Source organism: Oncorhynchus masou, chromosome 15 (assembly GCF_036934945.1).
Source record: "Oncorhynchus masou masou isolate Uvic2021 chromosome 15, UVic_Omas_1.1, whole genome shotgun sequence".
In the NCBI taxonomy this organism is placed as follows: domain Eukaryota; kingdom Metazoa; phylum Chordata; class Actinopteri; order Salmoniformes; family Salmonidae; genus Oncorhynchus; species Oncorhynchus masou.
The window spans coordinates 22,255,057-22,275,591 of NC_088226.1; the positions used below are offsets into that span (position 1 = coordinate 22,255,057).

Consider the following 20,535-nt stretch of genomic DNA (forward strand, 5'->3'; position numbering starts at 1 on the left):
TGCCTACATCTTAGAAATAATCAAATCAATAGTCTTGCATAAATAGCATACTGCTGAATTAATAAATTATCCTATTGACCACTTCGAAATTATATGGTCGGCATTGCCAAGTTTGATGAAATGGCACTATTTCTACAGGCCACATAAGCCCATTTAACTTATATTTTCGATTCAGCTGCATGCACTTCATTTAGGAAACGACCCAAAAATTTAATTTTAAACAACGATTTTGTTTTTATAATATCCGTAAATTCTTAACATGGACCTACAATTTAATTTGATATTCGTGTCAGAATGTTTCTGTTTGTTGAGGCAAATAGGTAGTTTGACCATGGTTAGGAAAAGTTTATAGTTACACGAAATCGTGAATGCGTCTGTTATTAATAATCAGAATGAGCAACGTCTAATTTCTTGTCCACTATTTTACAAAAATGTTTACTGGACATTTATACTTTTATTTACAGATATTAAATGTTGATTAATATGTGCAAAATGTGTCATTTGCATAAGCCTATACAATACAATGCCTAAACTAAATAAAAAACATAATTATTTACAGAACACATGGGCTATCTTTTGATTTTCCTCTGTAGGCATACTTCAAATGTGGGCAACCTATATACTACTTTACAGCGACCTGCAATGATTTCATTTGATCAAAATCTGATCTGAGAAAATACTAAAAGGTAGCCTACCCACTGTCCGCACACGTCAATTCAACGTCTATTCCACGTTGGTTCAACATCATTTCATTGAAATGAGGTGGTAACAACTCTGATTCAACCAGTGTGTGCACAGTGGGTAGGCTAATGTTCTCACTCTCAGATTATTCCTCAATAAGTATGGGTGCTGTATCCCGATGAATAAAGTCCACAATGAATGAGATGGACAGACAACACACCAAAAGCATGGCTTAAATAGGCAAATCCATAGATTATTGAAGACTAATTGTTGGTGCCTGTGGTGTGATGCATGCTCCTCAGTCACTCACTGATGCACACACAATTTTGATGTTCTTATTTTGCCCACATGATCTGTCGGCATGAGGTTTAAAAAACACACACAACAAAAAAATGTTTATGCAGAGTAGAAACTGCATGAGAAAAAAAATGTATATTTGTGGTCCCTACAGGTGTAGCCATAATAAGACATAATCTGTCCCAGGGGGCCCCATTCTGTAACACCATTGTGGTCATGGCCAGGCTGTGGCTGATTACTCTATATGGCACAAGTATTAGTCTCATGTTACATTTGCCTTGGTAGAGAGGAGCCCCGAGGAGCTCCAATGTTTCATCTATTTTATTCAACTTCATTATCAATTGCGTCAAACAAAGCTTATAATTGGCCACTTGTGGCTTAACCATGTTGGAGATCACACATTTTAAAACAGCGATTAATTCCATCCCAGAATAGACCTGAGATTGGGTCAAAACCTTAAACCGAACGGAAATGATATTCAGGTCTAAATTGATAATGCAATGTAATCCAACCTCTTTCTCTCAGACTGACTCCAATTGTGTATGAAGACTGTATACTGTAAAGTGTAGTGCTTTCTTTGCAACATATGTGCTCCGGACACACACACCCACACACACACACACACACACACACACACACACACACACACACACACACACACACACACACACACACACACACACACACACACACACACACACACACACACACACACACACACACACACACACACACACACACACACACACACACACACACACACACACACACACACACACACACACACACACACACACACACACGTGGGAGGGGAGACGCCAAGCAGTCTGGGCTGAGTTGAGAAGTATTGTTATTAACTTTTTTCCCCCAGTGTGAATAAAAGCCACAGTAAGGGCACATCCCTGCTCCATGGCTGCAGGGCCTGGCTTTGTTCTCCTCCATAATGCACACATAATTACAGTCTTAAAGAGAGGCTGAGCCTCCCTTGCTCGCTCTCTCTCATCTGTCCCTCACCTTGCACAGCTATGACAAGCGTCCACAACTCCACCTAGCTACCTATGCATACCCCAAAACAATTGCTTGGTGCCATGTCACCAGTTTGGTAACCCTGCTATCACTGGATTCCCAGCAACGTCCATCCCTCCATCATTAGAACATTTTTCCTGTTCATCCCTCAATCTGTAGCCTTTCATTGGACATATAGTACCAGTCAAAAGTTTGGACACACGTACTCATTCAAGGGATTTTCTTTATTTTTACTATTTTCTACATTGTATAATAATAGTGAAGACATCAAAACTATGAAATAACACACATGGAATCATGTAGTAACCAAAAAAGTGTTAAACAAATCAAAATATATTTGACATTCTTCAAAGTTGCCACCTGTTGCCTTGATGACAGCTTTGCACACACTTGGCATTCTCTCAACCAGCTGCATTAGGTAGTCACCTGGAATGCATTTCAATTAACAGGTGTGCCTTGTTAAAAGTTAATTTGTGGAATTGCTTTACTTCTTTATGTGTTTGAGCCAATCACTTGTGTTGTGACAAGGTAAGGGTAGTATACAGAGGATAGCTTTATTTGGTAAAAGACCAAATCCATATTATGGCAAGAACAGCTCAAATAAGCAAATAGAAACAACAGTCCATCATTACTTTAAGTCATGAAGGTCAGTCAATCCGGGAACATTTCAAAAACTTTGAAAGTTTCTTCAAGTGCAGCCGCAAAAACCAGCAAGCCTAATGATGAAACTGGCTCTCTTGAGAACCGTCACAGGAAAGGAAGACCCAGAGTTAACTTCTGCTGCAGAGGATAAGTTCATTAGAGTTACCAGCTTCAGAAATTGCAGCCCAAATAAATGCTTCACAGAGTTCAAGTAACAGAGATATTTCAACATCAACTGTTCAGAGGAGACTATGTGAATCAGGACTTCATGGTTGAATTGCTGCAAAGAAACCACTACGAAAGGATATCAATAATAAGAAGAGACTTATTTGGGCCAAGAAAGGGGCAATGGACATTAGACCGGTGGAAATCTGTCCTTTGGTCTGATGAGTCCAAATTTTAGATTTTTGGTTCCAGCCAGCATGTTTTTGTGAGATGCAGAGTAGGTGAACAGATTATCTTTGCATGTGTGGTTCCCACCGGGAAGCATGGATGTGGAGGTGTGTTAGTGTGCATGTGCTTTACTGTTGACATTACCAGTGATTTAATTAGAATTAAAGGAACGATTAACCAGCATGGCTACTACAACATTCTGCATTGATATGCCATCCCATCTGGTTTGCACTTAGTGGGACTATCATTTGTTTTTCAACAGGACAATGACCCAACACACTTCCAGGTTGTGTAAGGGCTATTTGACCAAGGAGAGAGATGGTGTGGTGTACCAGATGGCCTCCACAATCACCCAACCTCAACCCAATTGAGATAGTTTGGGATGAGTTGCACCGCATAGTGAAGGAAAAGCAGCCAACAGGTGCTCAGCATATGTGGGAACTCCTACAAGATTGTTGGAAAAGCATTAAAGGTGAAGCTAGTTGAGAGAATGCCAAGGGTGTCCAAAGCTGTCATCAAGGCAAAGGGTGGCTACTTTGAAGAACCTAAAATATAAAATATATTTTAATTTGTTTTAACACTTTTTTGGTTACTACATGATTCCATATGTGTTATTTCATAGTGTCGATGTCTTCACTATTATTCTACAATGTAGAAAATAGTACAAACTTGATTGAGTAGGTGTGTCCAAACTACTTTTGACTGGTACTCTCAATTTAATCTCACTCTCATCAATTCCTCCAATCCTCATCACTACCTCTGTTAGGTACTTGAACTAACTGTAAATCATTCTGGATTAGAGCATCTGCTAAATGACTGAAATGTAAATCTATATAAGAAAGAACAGTGTTCATACTGTTGAGTTGAGGAACATTGGTAGTGTCTTTCATCCCTGAGTCAAGGAGATTTGTGCATCATCAGCAACATTAGATTAGAGATATTATATACCAGCTAATGACATGACCCTGGGGGAAGAGCTAAACAGAAAATAGGCCTAGAACTGAACCCTGTGGGACACTACAGTCTTGAATCTACAACCTGAACTCTACCTACAAGTCAGTGGTTTGCCTGTCAACCAAAGAGTGATATCTATTCCATGCTCTTAGGGTGTACAAGACAAATCATCTTTAATACATTTAGTTTGTTACCCTGTGGCAAATTACATTCTAACTTTCACAATGCCAGTGAATAGCATATGCTGTTAAATTCTTGAGTTTGTGCATGGTGATTGATGACCTGTGGTTGATGTATACTGTGCCACACGGAGACGAGCGGGGTGGTACACTAATGCAGAGCCATGGCCTTACAGAATCTGTGGAGGCCCTGCCAAACAAAATAAGAATACTGTTTTAATGAGTAGATATGAAGACAGCTTTGTGACAAAATGTCAGTGTTGATTCAGTCAATCCCCAATTGCCTTAAGTTTGAGGCTGATGAACAGACTGACACAAAAGATGTGTCACAATGTGTGAACCCATGATTTAAACTCAAACTCATAGGAGACTAATATATCATGACTCAAGACATTTCTATTTTATATTGTGCATCTATCCATGCTAGACTTCAAGATTAGCATGATGTGGTGATGGAAATGTTACTAAGGGGGGTTCAAGGTTTAGGGGTGACACACATCAACACATTGAACCCCCCAAAATGACATTTTACAGCCAAACATTGTATTATAAATGTGACAAGAATTACTACGTATTTTTTCAACGCTATTGGCACAGTGAGCATGGTCCCAGTGTAGTTCAATTAACCTTCCGGCCCGTCTTGGATAAGAACCCCAAGAGCTGGCAACATAGAGGTAAAATGACATGGTTCATGCGAGGGGGAGGGCGTTCCCGACGATTACAGAGGTGAAATCAGAGCGCCGAAGAATGTTGGCGCGAGATGAAAGCGCAGGAATCTATCATTCTCGACACGTCATTCGTTTGGCGTAATAAGAAGGGTCATTCGGCAGAAGACAACAAACACGTACTTCTAAAGTCGAGAGAGACAATACTGTATTTTTCTTGGCACTCAGCACAGGGATAAAAGTACAGTGTGAATGTCTCAATGGAACCTGTTACGTCTTACCTTCAGAAGATAAATATGCATGTTCAGACTGTAATTATTTTCAGTAGGCTATATAGACCTAGCTTTTTTTTGCAATAGCCTATACAAAGACTGCATCCCAACTGAATCAATTAGCCTAAATTTGGCCTATGGAATTTACAACAGGACATCGTGTCTATAGAGCAAACATATTCTTGATGTGTGCAGTAATCCAAGTAAACACTAAAGGACAGTACTTTAAGGTCTAAAACTTAATGAAAGCTGTTTAAATATTCTACTGATAATGGAAGGGATTTTGTCGATTTAAAGTTGCTACAAGACATGCACTCTACAAGTCTAAATTCTACCTGGGGACTGCACAGTGCATTCTTGCTGAATATTCCAAGATCTAGTTGGCGCTGTGGCTCCCTTCAAAAGACAGCGACAGGCGTTCAAAGAGCAAGATTAACAACAGGGTAGGGCGAACTGCCGCCGGCAAATAATAAAATACCCTTGTTGTTCATATTTTTTCTTTATTTGCACTAAATTGACACGTTTGGGGATTGTAAAACTGTATGTAGCCTATCGAGTTATGCTTTCCTTTGGGTTCCAATTATAATATAGGCTACAAATGGACATTTGGGGAAACTAAATGTGCAAACGTGTTGGCTCATTGCATGGTAACGTGGTTGCATTGTTGGCCCCTTGCCAGCCAAGTGGATATTGGGATTTGTTTTCACTTCGAAGTGTTCGTTGCTTTTTTTCTGTTGTGTGACTTAACTTAACCTCTGTAATTATTTTGCCATCACGCACCTTAAGCCTACACTGCATTTGTATCCTCCTAAAACAGGTAGGCACCCGACGTGTTATCATACAATACTGTTGTTGCCTTTTTGCATTTTCACGTATTGAAAAAAACTTGATGATTGTGTTACACAAATATGAATATGGTGAACCAAGTAATATGCCAACATTTGGCTAGATGTTCTTTACCATTCGGCCATCAGATTTGTCACCAATGCTCCAATGCACCAATGTGCCACCAGGACACATCACTGCACTCTATACTCCTCTGTAAACTGGTAATCTCTATATACCCGTCGCAAGACCCACTGGTTGATGCTTATTTAACCCTCAGGCCTCACTTCCCCCTTTCTGAGATATCTACCGCAGCCCTCATATTCCACATACAACACCCGTTCTGCCAGTCACATTCTGTTAATTGTCCCCAAAGCACACACATCCCTGGGTCGCTCGTCTTTTTGAGTTCGCTGCAGCTAGCGACTGGGACGAGCTGCAACAAACGCTCAAACTGGACAGTTTTATCTCAATCTCTTCATTCAAAGACTCAATCACGGACACTCTTACTGACAGTTGAGGCTGCTTTGCGTGATGTATTGTTGTCTCTACCTTCTTGCCCTTTGTGCTGTTGTCTGTGCCCAATAATGTTTGTACCATGTGTTGTGTTGCTACCAAGTTGTTGTCATGTTAAGTTGCTACCATGCTGTGTTGTCATGTGTTGCTGCCATGCTATGTTGTCTTCGGTCTATCTTTATGTAGTGTTGTGTTGTCTCTACTGTCGTGAGGTGTGTTTGTCCTGTATAACTTCTTAAATGTATTTTCTTAATACCAGCCCTGTCCCCGCAGGAGGCCTTTTGTAAATAAGAATTTGTTCTTAATTAACTGACTTGCCTAGTTAATAATTTTTTAATTAAAAACAAAACATGAAATACAATTCGTTATAGAATAAATATTTTCAATATTATTTGAAATAAATATAAGCCATTATTATGGGATTTAATTCCACCGTTGGAACATGATTACATAGCCTACTATATGAGGATGAATGTTTCACCATAACGACACCAGTATTATTTTTATTTTAGTATTACTGTGTAGGCTAGTGTGTAGACCTAATAGTTAGGCTATCATAATTATTCAGGGAGTCTCAGTCCTGAAACGTTATCTTCCGCGCGTTGCTGAATTGTTACCAAAAGTGGCATCGGCTAGAGCTCTGGCATAGGCTTTATGCCTACAGGTTAACAGCAACCTGTGACATTTAGACTTGTGACTGAATTACATAAAGTGACGACTCTAAATGTGCCATTTAGGCCTAATGATTTCGAGCGTCTTCGGCGCCACATCTGTCATGCGCTGGGCCCGGGCAGGTGTGCATTCAAGTTGATATTTATTGTCACCCATCTGTCTGCAACCTACAGACATAGATTACACATGGCCGACTATGTAATGGTTTGCAGTCGAATGTGAACGTCTTCTTTCATCACGGACAAGATTGATAGCTAGGGGCAGCCTCCCCTCCTTCTCCAGAAACTATCAGTAATTACAACTCGTCCTCTCACCAAGTACAAAGTCCTAAAGAAGAGTTTCCCATTTGTTGCATTTTTGTTTAAAGAAAAACATGATTAGTGTGTGTTGTGTGTTATACAGGTGCTGGGAGAGTGTGGGTGTGTGTGTGCATGTGTGTGCGTGCGTGTTCTACGTTTTATCTTGACGCATCTGAGCGTTTTGATAAAGTCAAATTTACAACAGTATAATAGCCACTATGTTGGGCTTCTGTGCCCTCGCTTGAGTCTAGTCATGCGTAGGCTAAATCACGCATTTGCGCCAGATGGACATTTAATGTATAGTCTTGTAATGTAGCTATGTGTATCGCGTATTAATTAGGCCTGTGTACATATATAATAATTGATTATCCTATGGCATAACTTGTGCGCAAATGATTTGTCCTCACGTAAAAACATCACTGGCAAGTTGTCAAGTTTGTTGACCATCTTTGCAAACGCTAAAAGGCTACATAACAAAATCTAAACATGCTTGACATTAAATTAGCCTAGTTAATATCTGTTACAGTAGGCCTATTTTCTCATTTAGCATAAATGGTTTCCAAATTCTGCTGCATTGACATGTCACTGCTGCCCAAACTGGAAGACCGACTACATGTAGCTTGTATTAATCAAGTTAAATATGGTTTGGCCTCGAGGCAGGATGACATGATTAGCCACCGCAACCAATGAGCAGGCGCGCTTGTGTATGCCAAGCGAGGTAGCAACAAGTCTAAACCATATGCACAAAGTGTTCTGAGAAACAGTGCAGGTTTTCCTGTTCTCTTTTTAGAGACGATAAAATAAAGGGACTGCGTAATCTAGAATTTGGAGACAAACGGAAGGATTTAGGAAATAACCTCGTCGCTTCGTGCTATTAGTATTGTTTTTTTATTTTTAGGTAGCATAACTTGCCTACTCAGTGGATATGCATCGGTCCCATCTGTAGCACTCTATGGTGCCCTTAACTGCGCCTCGAGTTTATGGACCCCCGCTCAATGATGACTATGAGTTCATTGTCGGACAGTCTGGTTGCTTCTGATCCCTCCAAATCGGCATTTCTGGAGTTCGGACACGGCTATCCCGGCCACCAGCAGCACTCCCCCGGCTTGTCCCACAACCACTATCCAGTGCACGGCTTGCATCCCGTCGGACCCTCGCAGCACGATAGCCCCTTTTCTTCCAGTGCGTCATCTTATGGCCGCCCGCTAGCCTATCCTTACCACAGCACCGTAAGCGCACACCACCCAAGTGCCTACCTGCCATACCAGCACAGTATCCACAACAACGGTCTGGGACACACGAGAATAGAGGAAACAGGTACGTTTTTAAAAACATCCGTGTTGACATTTTGGAGTTAGTTCAATGTTTGTTGCCATTTTCAAAATGTGGTTACAGTGGAGAAGGCTATACGAACGCGATTGACTTCTAAAATTAGAATCGGGCACTTATATAGCCTATCTACTAAAACCAATCATAAACCTGCAAATAAACCACTAATGAAATATAGGGAATTCCTAACATATAGCAAGCAGCATTACGCAAACAGTGCTCGGACCTAAAGGTGTTATCAATAAATAGGATGTTCCCATGTCACATATGTAGTCTATAACACCTGAGCACGATTGAATATAATACATATTTTTAACGGTCAATAGTTGACAGGCTACTGAACCTCGAGATGTATGCACGGATAAAGCAAGGTACTGTTGTCGTCTCAAATTGATATGAGAATCTATTTTCATACGATTTCACAATACCTAGGGCTATATGTAGCCTATTTCGCCATTGCAATTATTAGTCTAATCCGATATTAGGACGGATGATTAGACCTAAGGCTAGACTACTTACTACTGGTCAATTTGCATTTATATTATTGGGCCGCAAGACAGGTCGGTTGATTAGCACAGTAATTAGCCTAGCTTACTCTCGATGATGATACACATGCAGCCGACATGGGAAGAAAAAACCGAGCCACTTTACATTTTGTCCTGTGGTCTCCCACAAAGCACAGGGTCCAGACAAAATATGTAATCTGAAAACCATTTGTCTTTGATGACGTTATTGCTTTTGTGATCCTACATTACTTCATTGATATTTTAGCTTACAGATACCCGCATAGGACTACACGAAAGAGGCACATCGTTATACCTCGTAATTTTGATTAAAACGTTAAACAAAATGCATACAGCATTAATTCCACGTAGCCTACTGTCAATGATCAAAATAACCCGGTCTCTAGGTTTTTACTTAAAATCAAATTGTTTATAATGGCTAGTCCTATTTGGAGTGTGAATCTGTTTGGGACTAAAAACTCGAAGTCATTCAGATAGGAATATCAACCAATAGGCCTACTCCTCTCCCAAAAAAAATGCAATTATGATGAGTGAGTTCGCTTAGGGGTTTAGCAGTCTATTTATATTTACACAACATCGAAAACCTGATAATCGGCAGGGAATGTCATCCATCTATCGTTGACTGACTGTGATATCTCCACTCCACGGTTGGCAATTGCCATGTTTATCAACTCTCTCCAGACATTGAAAAGTAAAACTTTTCACCCGCGTATTAGGAAAGGGTTTGTTACATGCCTATTTTCAGGCATTTCGTGTGATGGGCATGTTGGAAAGTCAAAAAGTATTTAAGGCCCCAGATAATATAAACATTGCAGTCCTCTGGAGCATTAACAGATTCATTATGTTATTCTTAGTTCTCATTAAAAACCGGTCTTAGCTCTGAACAATGTATTATTATTATTATGATAATATAACCATGAAATTATGAGTTTAATTCCTACCAATAACAAGATAATGGCCTAATAATAATAACGGAAACAATAGCAACACATGTTATATCATCAATGATGACCATTTGTATGTTGCAATTATTTTTGGAACGCTATTAGCAGGCCAATATTAGTTTTAGTGGTTTTAAAGGTGCTATTTTTTATTTATTTTCGCATTGTAATTTCAGAAAATCTGTCGCTAATAGTGGAATAATAGTGTTCCACAGCATTACTTATGTTGTGATTGTCTGTGATATTCACCTATTGAAGAAGAAAAAGAACAAAACATACAGTTTTACAGCTGTTCGAAGCTGGTGGACCAAAACAAAATAACAGTTTCTGCACAGTCACACAGCAAATTGGCCAGTGTTACCTATAGTGTTAATTTTTTTTAGTATAACATTTCTAGTGTTGATTCAGGTGTTAAATCAACACTCATTGGTGTAAAAGTGTTGGAGTTAATAACCAGTGTTAAACCAAAACCACACCCATCAGTATCATATTTCCCAGCATGCTGTATTGCAGGTAGATTTTCTAGAATAGTTTGTTTTAATATCTATGCATGTACATTGATTGATGAATTAATCTTATGCTACTGAAATATAAATACAACATTCCTAAACGAATCAAATCTGTTACTTGGACTTTTTTCACCGGTTACTGAAATGGTTGTTCCAGTTTATATGGTATAGGTAGTCTTATATCTTCTTCTACCTGACCAAGCAGTCATCATTCTAAATGCAGGTTGCGGGTTAATAATAATTCCAAATGTTGGCTATCCCCACTCTGGTTCGATTACAATAGGAATTACACATCACTTTGCAAGCCATCATAAAGTGACTCGCAGGCCTGCAAACCACGAGTTTCAGGCCACTGTAATAAGGCAAAATGAAGCCCCCAAAATAAGTCCTTATTAAATACTTGTATTTAGTTGAAGAATGACATGTGAATCATATTCGCTTCGGATCTTCTTTGGTGAAGGCCACAGAGCAAAAACAAAAAGACTGCAACAACAACCATGTCTCTGTCACTAACAAATGCAGTTGTTAATTTAACACTGAAAAGTGTGGGCCTGTATAGACACTAGACCAGTGTTGATTTAACACTGGAGAATTGGCTGTGCAGTAGTATATGATGTAAGGCCTATGAGTTTGTTTACTATTTGCTATTTGAATGGCAGGTTTAGAATAGAAAAGGGACAATCAAGATTCAGCATTTCCAATGCAACTTATTTAGCTCAACAATACAATACAACTTTATTTCCCATTAGTTACAGCAAACAGCAGAAATATGTATTCTGCTCATTCTCAACTGCCCAGACAGCACAATCACACATACAGTTGAGACGAGCACCGGACAAATCACACATACAGTTGAGACGAGCACCGGGTTACCCCTGTATGTTGTGGGGTTAAGGGCATTGTTCAAGGGCCCAAGCCACCCAACAATAGGGGAATGTCTTAAGGATGTGAACCCAGCAGCACTCCCGGGATTCAAACCGGCCGTCTTTCGGCCACAGGTCCAACTCCCTTAGCCGCTGGACTACCTACCACCTACTGAAATTCTCTGCAATTATTGTTCAACTTAGCAAATCAAATCTAAATCTTATGCCCCTGTAAAACAAAAAGTGAAGTAGATGAAAGATCAATCTCCTAACGCTATTTCACTGGTTGTATTATAAGGATGGATTCATACAGTGTCATGTTACTATGAACACCTTGTGGGGCCCAACGCAGCTGTTTCCCTAAGCACTAGTTGGTATGTGCAATCTTCATAACAATGGGGATAATGGGGAGCACTATGCAGTCATTATATTCCTCATGCTCAATGACCTCTTTTGCAACATGAGGTAGAAAAGAAAAGTTGAGCTCTTTTCCTTTGAGGGCAAATTAAATGACTTAAATTAAACATGTATTATTCAGTAAATTTATGATTATTATGATGACCATTATTATTATTATTGATGGTGTTGTTGTTAATATTGTTATTATTATTCCAACATTTCTGACCTCAATTGGACTTCCCGGTGAAATAAAATACAACTTTTTCTTCTTCATCCCTTTGAAGAGCTTGAGAAGCCGACCACAGTGATCGAGAATGGAGAAATTCGACTGAACGGAAAAGGGAAGAAGATCCGAAAACCTCGGACCATCTACTCAAGCTTACAACTGCAGGCGCTCAACCAGAGATTCCAGCAAACCCAATACCTCGCGCTCCCTGAGCGTGCCGATTTGGCGGCAAAATTGGGACTAACTCAAACACAGGTACATAATTTCTCTATTTTGGCCCCATTTTAATAGTCTATTTCAGTTTTTTTACTGATATAACTGTTCAATAAGGTGTTTATTACAAGAGACTCTTCAACACACAACGATTTTGGTGGAAGTATTTTTTTTTAAATGTGGTCTGTATAGGTCTCAATATTTCGACTGGAATACATGTGCACGCATTACGCAAAGGGTTCACAAAGTGAACAATTCCTATAGCCTATTGTTTACTTGAGTCAGGAAACATGTCCCTCTTTTGTAAGCGTCTCATCTCACAAGGTGGTGAGAAGTTTAGTCAAAATGCTGTGCGTACCCATTCTCAATGGCACACCTATTATTTGCATCTGGGCTACAACACTATATGCATAAGTGCCATGTTAGATACTGTTAATAAAGGCCAAATGTCTCATCAAAAATGAGACTGGAGCCTAATGTTATGGAGGTATGTACATTTAAGGCTTTGAGAATTCCCACTCAAAGTAGTTGAAGTGTTGACCCTTTCGATGATTTATTATTTAGCAAAGAGGAGAAAACGCTGGAAAGTTAGGTTCTGGAGGTCAAATCAAATCCATTTTTATTTGTCACATGCGCTTGAATACAACAGGTGTAGTAGACCTTACAGTGAAATACTTACTTACAAGCCCTTAACCAACAATGCAGTTTTAAGAAGATCCCATAAAAAAAGTAAGAGATAAGAATAACAAATAATTAAAGAGCAGCAGTAAATAACTATAGCGGGGCTATATACAGGGGGTACCGGTACAGAGTCAATGTGTCAATGTGCGGGGGTATTAACTTGCTTTAGTGTGATGTCCTGCCATGTTCACGGAGGTGTTAGTCGACTCTAACGGCCTGTAACTGATATTGTTTCCCCTCATCAGTGTGTGGCACACACTTTCATGAATATTTGAATGCAACATGAATGCCCTTGGCTTCAGCTGGCATGGCAGTTCCCTGTTGGCAGGGAGGCGAGGCAGCAGAAGAGCAGGGTGTATCACCGTCCTGTGTTACTTGTCTTACTACTGTGTTATCCATCTCCTACTATTACTTACTTACTCATCTGGGCCTGTATTCACTATGGGCCAGTTTCCTGGACACATGTTAAGCGTTGTCCTGGACTAAAAAAAAAATAGTTTCAATGGTGATTCTCAATTGAGCATGCTTTTTAGTCCAGGTCTAGGCTTACTGGCCCGAGTCTCAGAGTAGGAGTGCTGATCAAGGATACATTTAGCATTTTAGATCATAATAAATATGATTATGGACAGGGGGGGAACCTGATTCTAGATCAGCACTCCTGTACTCTGAGACGCTTAATGAATATGGGCCCTGAGCTCAGTGGTCTCCTTTAGCCTATATAGCTCTTGCTTCAGTATTAAGGCCTCAGTCTCTCAGCCAATGGGTTCCTTTTGCAACGAACTCCTCACTTCTCACCAATCTCTGTCTGGCAAGGGAAGAAGAAGGGAGAGGGGTGGAACGACCGCGGCCATTTTGTCTGTCAGTAGGAATAGAGGAAGAGAGCTTAGCGAGTTATCGCGTCACGTTTTATATAAATATTGTGAGTCCCATGAAGTTTTGGGGTTCCCAAAACGAGAGAAAAATAACTGCAGAGAAAGTACAGACTTTGGTAGGACTACATCATTTTCTATTTGGGATAGCTTATTGCTTTCAGCCAGGTAATCATTCTATATTTCTTTAAATCTAGAGATATCCCTCACTACGTTTGCCTGGGGACTTAAAAAAAGACATACTGGCGAATCCAAAGGGAATACGTACTCTCAATGCTGCTATACATCAATTGGAGTATACTTTTTGGAGTATGGATGGATATGAAATGCATTCATTGATCCTCTGTGGCAAGAGACCATTCTGAACCTGTTGAGGCCATGATGCGCTGCTAAGAGAGGAGGGCTTTAGTAATCCCATGTAAGTGTTACACGACAGATATCTGAGAAAGCGTCAACAGGGGACTTTCTGCAAGATGAGCCCTTTATACATATGACATCAGCAGCCGACATCTTTGTAACTGAGGGTGTCAGATAACTAATGTCCTCCAGAGCCTTTTCAAGTGGATGGCATTACACTGTGGCTTTTTGTTTTTGTGGAGCTAATTTCTGCTGGGTTATGCCAGATGTGCTATTACATTAATTGGTTTAATGTGCAATCCTTAAATGGATGAAATCACCCTCAACTATAGAGCTTACTGACATATAGAACTACAGTATTGTGACCCTCCCATTCACAGACACTTGACTTTATGGTTTCAAAGACATATAGAACTACAGTATTGTGACCCTCCCATTCACAGACACTTGACTTTACGGTTTCAAAGACATATAGAACTACAGTATTGTGACCCTCCCATTCACAGACACTTGACTTTACGGTTTCAAAGACATATAGAACTACAGTATTGTGACCCTCCCATTCACAGACACTTGACTTTACGGTTTCAAAGACATATAGATCACATCAAGCCAGGACTTTTTTTCTTGAAAACAATACTTTTCCAAATCTAGTTGGAGAGATTATTGTGTATACATGCATCTGAATGTTGCATCAATTGGGACTTTAGAGACATGATATTTCTAGTATATAAAGGACACCTTTATACACTGACTATACAAAACATTAAGAAAACCTGCTCTGTGAATCAAGAATGGTCCACCACCCAAAGGACATACAGCAAACTTGACACAGAGGAAAGCATTGGTGTCAACATAGGCCAACGTCCCTGTCGAACGCTTTCGACACCTTGTAGATTCCATGCCCCGACGAATTGAGGCTGTTCTGAGGGCAAAATGAGGGCAACTCAATATTAGGAAGGTGTTGTTAATGTTTGGTATACTCAGTGTATGTATATGCTAAATATGAAGGAGCACTTCTCGGAACCTCTCTGATATTATGTTACCTGGGCGGAAGCAGGAATTATTGATTAGGGAGCTATTGACAAGGTCATATTGATAAGGTCATATTGATAAGGTCATATTGATGAGGGTCATATTGATAATGGAGCTAAGTTTAGATAATTGGGATCGAACATTGCTTTGTTGGAATCACTCGTATCTTCCGGCCTTCTATGAGCAGCAACCACCTGGTAGATTATACATAGACATTTTTGCACCAGAAACACTGACCACCACTCGCCAGTCACCACACATTTAACTAAGGAGAGTGGTTTCCCCAAGTTGTACAGTACACACATTTAACTAAGGAGAGTGGTTTCCCCAACTTGTACGGTACATACACTGAGATTTAGTTAGATATGTGGGACAGGATTTTCTGGCGTGATTTCTTGATCTACCTAGTTACCAAACATTTCAGACTGAAAGCCCTTGTCAGCTGAGTGTTGCTGTTGAAATCTAAAACCAATACTTCCAATTATTATAGGAACAGCTACTTACATTAGCAAGCTGTTGATTGACGTTAGGGTGAAATTCATTCATACTTAAAGTTCAATCCAATTCGGCATTAAAGGGGTAATCAGCAATCACTATATCACTTTTGGATTTATAAATTCATGATATGTACCTATTGATTCTTGAAGAATACAACTCATAAATGCTTCATGAACTTAGGTAAACAGTCGTACCCCATAAGAACCCAAAATATAAGCTTGTTTTACTCCAATGGTTGTAAACAAAGTAAATGTAACTGACACTATTTAGCCTCAGAACATGGTTCAAATGTTGATATCAGGGTTGGTCAATCCTTGCGCCCATTGCACTGTCTATGAATTTGATAGTGGTTGCATTTCTCCAGCCCCATCCTTCAGCTTTTTAACAAAACGGGTGGGGAAATCACTTTGTTATAGTTTCAACAGCTAATTTAAGGATGTCCCCCTTTTGAAAATCTGTGTTTTTGGAGGTCTTAGATGTAGTTGTAGACCCCCCCCCCCCCAACCTGCAAAGTTATGAGGATGTATTTCATATGTCTTCTTATTTCTTGTGTTTTTTTTTTCTTCTTCTATTATTACATTATTATTGATTATTCCATTATTGGGTTTTGAGTTTGCAAGTGAGGCGTTTCACTGTACTTGTGCATGTGACATTAAGACTTGAAAGGCAATATTAGCATTCTGTCTTTGAAAATGATTTATGTGAGACTTGGTTTTTGTGACATCTGCATGAACTGTTAATTCTCTTGCTGGCATTGAATGTGACTCACAATTATTATTAATATACCCATTTGAACAATTCTAGGTGTGTCCACATTATTATGTTTAGGCCTATGGGAGTTTATGGGAGTGAAATATGTTGGTTTATTCACCATGGTCCAGAGGCTATTTCTTTTGGGCTGTTGCCTGTGTATATTTGGTAAATCTACTTGTATATTTTTATACGATATGGCACTTTCACCATTGGTTCACCAAGACATAATAAGTCTACACTCTGAGCACATCAACCTGCCTTGCCATCAGCTGATTTCATGCCCTTACCACAGCTACAAGGTCCATATTTTACAATTACATATGCTAATACAATTATGTTGTAGACAAAATAATGAAAAAAGCTGTCTGGTAGCCTCAATAAATAGACAAATATTTGTAGTTGAACAGGTTGTTGCATGTATATATATTTTTTACTTGGCTTTAAAACTTGTGACTCATCTCGACTTGTTTTGGTCTTAGAATGCACTTGGACTCGTGTCTTGACCACATTCTACTTGGGACTTGACTTGAGACTCAAACATTATGACTTGAGACTTGCTTCTGACTCGTATAATAGTGACTTAGCCCCATCTCTGAAAGTTAGTAAAAACCCTGCAGGTCCCCCTTAATAATAGTGCATTTGGAAAGTATTCAGATCCCTTGACTTTTTCTACATTTTGTTACGTTACAGCCTTATTCTAAAATGGATTCAATTGTTTTTCCCCTCTCATGAATTTACACACAGTACTCCATAATGACAAAGCAAAAACAGGTTTTGCAAATGTATTCCAAATATCACATTTTCATAAGTATTCAGACCCTTTACTCAGTACTTTGTTGAAGCACCTTTGGCAGTGATTACAGCCTTGAGTATTCTTGTGTATACACTACAAGCTTGGCACACCTGTATTTGGGCATTTTCTCCCATTCTTCTATGCAGATCCTCTCAATATCTGTCAGGTTGGATGGAGAGCGTCACTGCACAGCTATTTTCAGGTCTCTCCAGAGATTTTCCATCAGGTTCAATCCGGGCTCTGGCTGGACCACTCAAAGACATTCAGAGACTTGCCCCGAAGCCACTCCTGCGTTGTCTTGGCTGTGTGCTTAGGGTCATTGTCCTGTTGGAGGGTGAACCACCATCCCAGTCTGAGGTCCTGAACACTCTGGAGCAGGTTTTCATCAGGGATCTCTCTGTACTTTGCTCCGTTCATGTTTCCCTTGATCCTGACTAGTCTCACAGTCCCTGCCGCATGATGCTGCTACCTCCATGCTGGTGGTGGTACCAGGTTTTCTCCAGATGTGACGCTTGGCATTCAGGCCAAAGAGTTTAATCTTGGTTTAATCAGACCAGAGAATCTTGTTTCTCATGGTCTGAGAGTTCTTTAGGTGTCTTTTGACAAATTCCAAGCAGGATGTCATATGTGTTTTACTAAGGAATTGCTTCCGTCTGGCCACTCTACCATAAAGGCCTGATTGGTGGAGTGCTGCAGAGATGGTTGTCCTTCTGGAAGGTTCTCCCATCTCCACAGAGGAACTCTGGAGCTCTGTCAGAGTGACCGTCCGGTTCTTGGTCACCTCCCTGACCAAGACCCTTCTCCCCAGATTGCTCAGTGTGGCCATGCGGCCAGCTCTAGGAACAGTCTTGGTGGTTCCAAACTTCCATTTAAGATTGATGGAGGCCACTGTGTTCTGGAGACTTTCAATGCTGCAGACATTTTCTTGTACCCTTATACCGGTTCTGTGCCTTGACACAATCCAGTCTCGGAGCTCTACTGACAATTACTTCGACGTCATGGCTTGGTTTTTGCTCTGACATGTATTGTCAACTGTGGGACCTTATGTAGACAGGTGTGTGCCTTTCCAAATTATTATGGGGTGTCGTGTATAGATTGATGAGGAAAAAAACAATTCAATCAATTTTAGAATAAGGCTGTAAAGTAACAACATGTGGAAAAGGGAAGGGGCCTGAATACTTTCCGAATGAACTGTAAATGTAATTAATTCAAGACATCACAACAACAATAATTCTGTCATCAGTGTGTTTGGGGTGACACTCTTGGGCAGATCTCTTATTTTGGTCCATTTACGAGCCTTTGTGAAATGTGGGCTATCTGAGCCGCGTTTTCCACTCATCTCCACAATCAATTGTAATTCATAATTAGATTTTACTAGAGCTGCTTTTACCACGCTGTGGGTGTTGCGGTTACATAAACGTCTCAACAGGCTCTCTCCATATCAAAATATCTCTGTAAATTCCCTGTATTGTTCGTATAATGGGGAAAAGCCTGCAATGAAGGAATGCCAAACGTATTGCTTGAGTGGTCTGTAGTGGGGTTTACAATTAATTCTCCTGGCAACCTGAACCCACCCACCAGCTTTATTTTGTCTTTCTTGTGAATGTTCTGTTTTTGGTCCAACGTATTGTTCTCATATGGAAAATATTTGTGTTATTCCTTGGCGCTAACAATGCAGTCATATAGCCTACAGTTATAATTTTAATAATTTAACGCTCAATTTGCCAGCATGCTGGCAACAGGCAAAGGTGCATAACAATATTATCCAAAAACAATTATATTGACAATAACAACAATGAGGCCATGGATATTATAATTTATTATTATTATTATTATTATTATAGTGAGTACTGAGTAGACTAATAGTAATAATAATAGCTTATCAATGATGATAACGATTACAATAATAGCCTAATTGCAGGCTTAATATACTAAATTGTATTTATTGTTGCAGGTTAAGATATGGTTCCAGAACAAACGCTCCAAGTACAAGAAGATCATGAAGCATGGCACGGGCGGACCGGAGGGAGAGCATCTGCACGCTGGGTCATCCGGGTCTCCGTGTTCCCCGGGGATGCCGCCACTTTGGGACGTTTCCATGGCAAATAAGGGGACGCCTGCGCACTCCGGTGGATACATGAACAATTTCGGACACTGGTACCCAAGCCATCACCAGGAATCTACGCCGAGAACTCAAATGATGTGATAGGATATGGGACAATGGAATGGAATTCTGTACCATCTCCTCTTGTACATGAACCGCGTAGCCTATCCCTTTTAAATATAGCTCCAAGCCCCAGCTATCACATTAGAGACTTTTCAGTTTTTGAAATGGCCGTTTAAAGGTCTTTTGTTTGGATTTCATCCAAGGTTTTGCCTTACAATTTATTGGACAAATGACTACATGGATTTTGCTTGGAGGCCTATGTGGATCTGTATTTTGTATGCAGTTCAGTTCCAAATAAATCCTCAGTGGTCAACTATGCACTGCAATAATATCTATTTTTACTAAATGAGATTGAGCATGAAAATGCCTAATCCCGTCCCCATGAGTTACAAAGCAATCTAAGTTAAATTCAAACGTTTACATTTCACCTGATAAGTAATAATTATAAACTCATGCCTAACCGAAATTATGTCTTTGCATCAAATATTTAATCCAAACATACACACACATATTTTATATATATATATATATATATATATATATATATATATATATATATATATATATATATATATATATATATATATATATATATATATATATATATATATATATATAATATAATATAAAATATGTGTGTGTGTGTGTGAGATTTAAATATTCGATGCAGAGACATATAATTTTGGTTAAGCATGAGTTTATAATTATTAATATTATTATTATTAGTATTAGTAGTAGGCTATTATTATTATTATTATTATTAAAGTTTAATATCGGAAATATGCCAAAAGTGTAAAAAAAAGGACTTCTACAGCGCAATAATAAAACTAACATCTCACATAAGAAAGGGTCATGTATTCTACCCTAAAACATCTGGAAAAGCAATAGAGGGTACTATTTTAACATTGACAATGATTTTATAAAATAGCCATGTCAATTAAAGGTAATTTGGGACGT

General features: G+C 39.5%; 1 protein-coding gene across 1 annotated transcript; it reads left to right on the forward strand.

The window, feature by feature from the left end:
* Window positions 1–8,128: 8,128 nt before the first annotated feature.
* On the forward strand, window positions 8,129–19,896 carry LOC135555908 (homeobox protein Dlx4a-like). The gene is made up of 3 exons (XM_064988714.1): window positions 8,129–8,738; window positions 12,271–12,467; window positions 19,366–19,896. Exons 1-3 carry the CDS (start codon window positions 8,402–8,404, stop codon window positions 19,615–19,617), a joined length of 786 nt encoding a protein of 261 aa, XP_064844786.1. The 5' UTR covers window positions 8,129–8,401; the 3' UTR covers window positions 19,618–19,896.
* Window positions 19,897–20,535: the final 639 nt, after the last annotated feature.

Excerpts from the sequence above, each read along its gene's own strand:
- LOC135555908 (XM_064988714.1), top strand. The coding sequence starts at position 8,402 with ATGGACCCCCGCTCAATGATGACTATGAGTTCATTGTCGGACAGTCTG. Across the intron at positions 8,739-12,270 it reads CACGAGAATAGAGGAAACAG|AGCTTGAGAAGCCGACCACA; the intron begins GTACGTTTTTAA and ends ATCCCTTTGAAG. Across the intron at positions 12,468-19,365 it reads TGGGACTAACTCAAACACAG|GTTAAGATATGGTTCCAGAA; the intron begins GTACATAATTTC and ends TTATTGTTGCAG.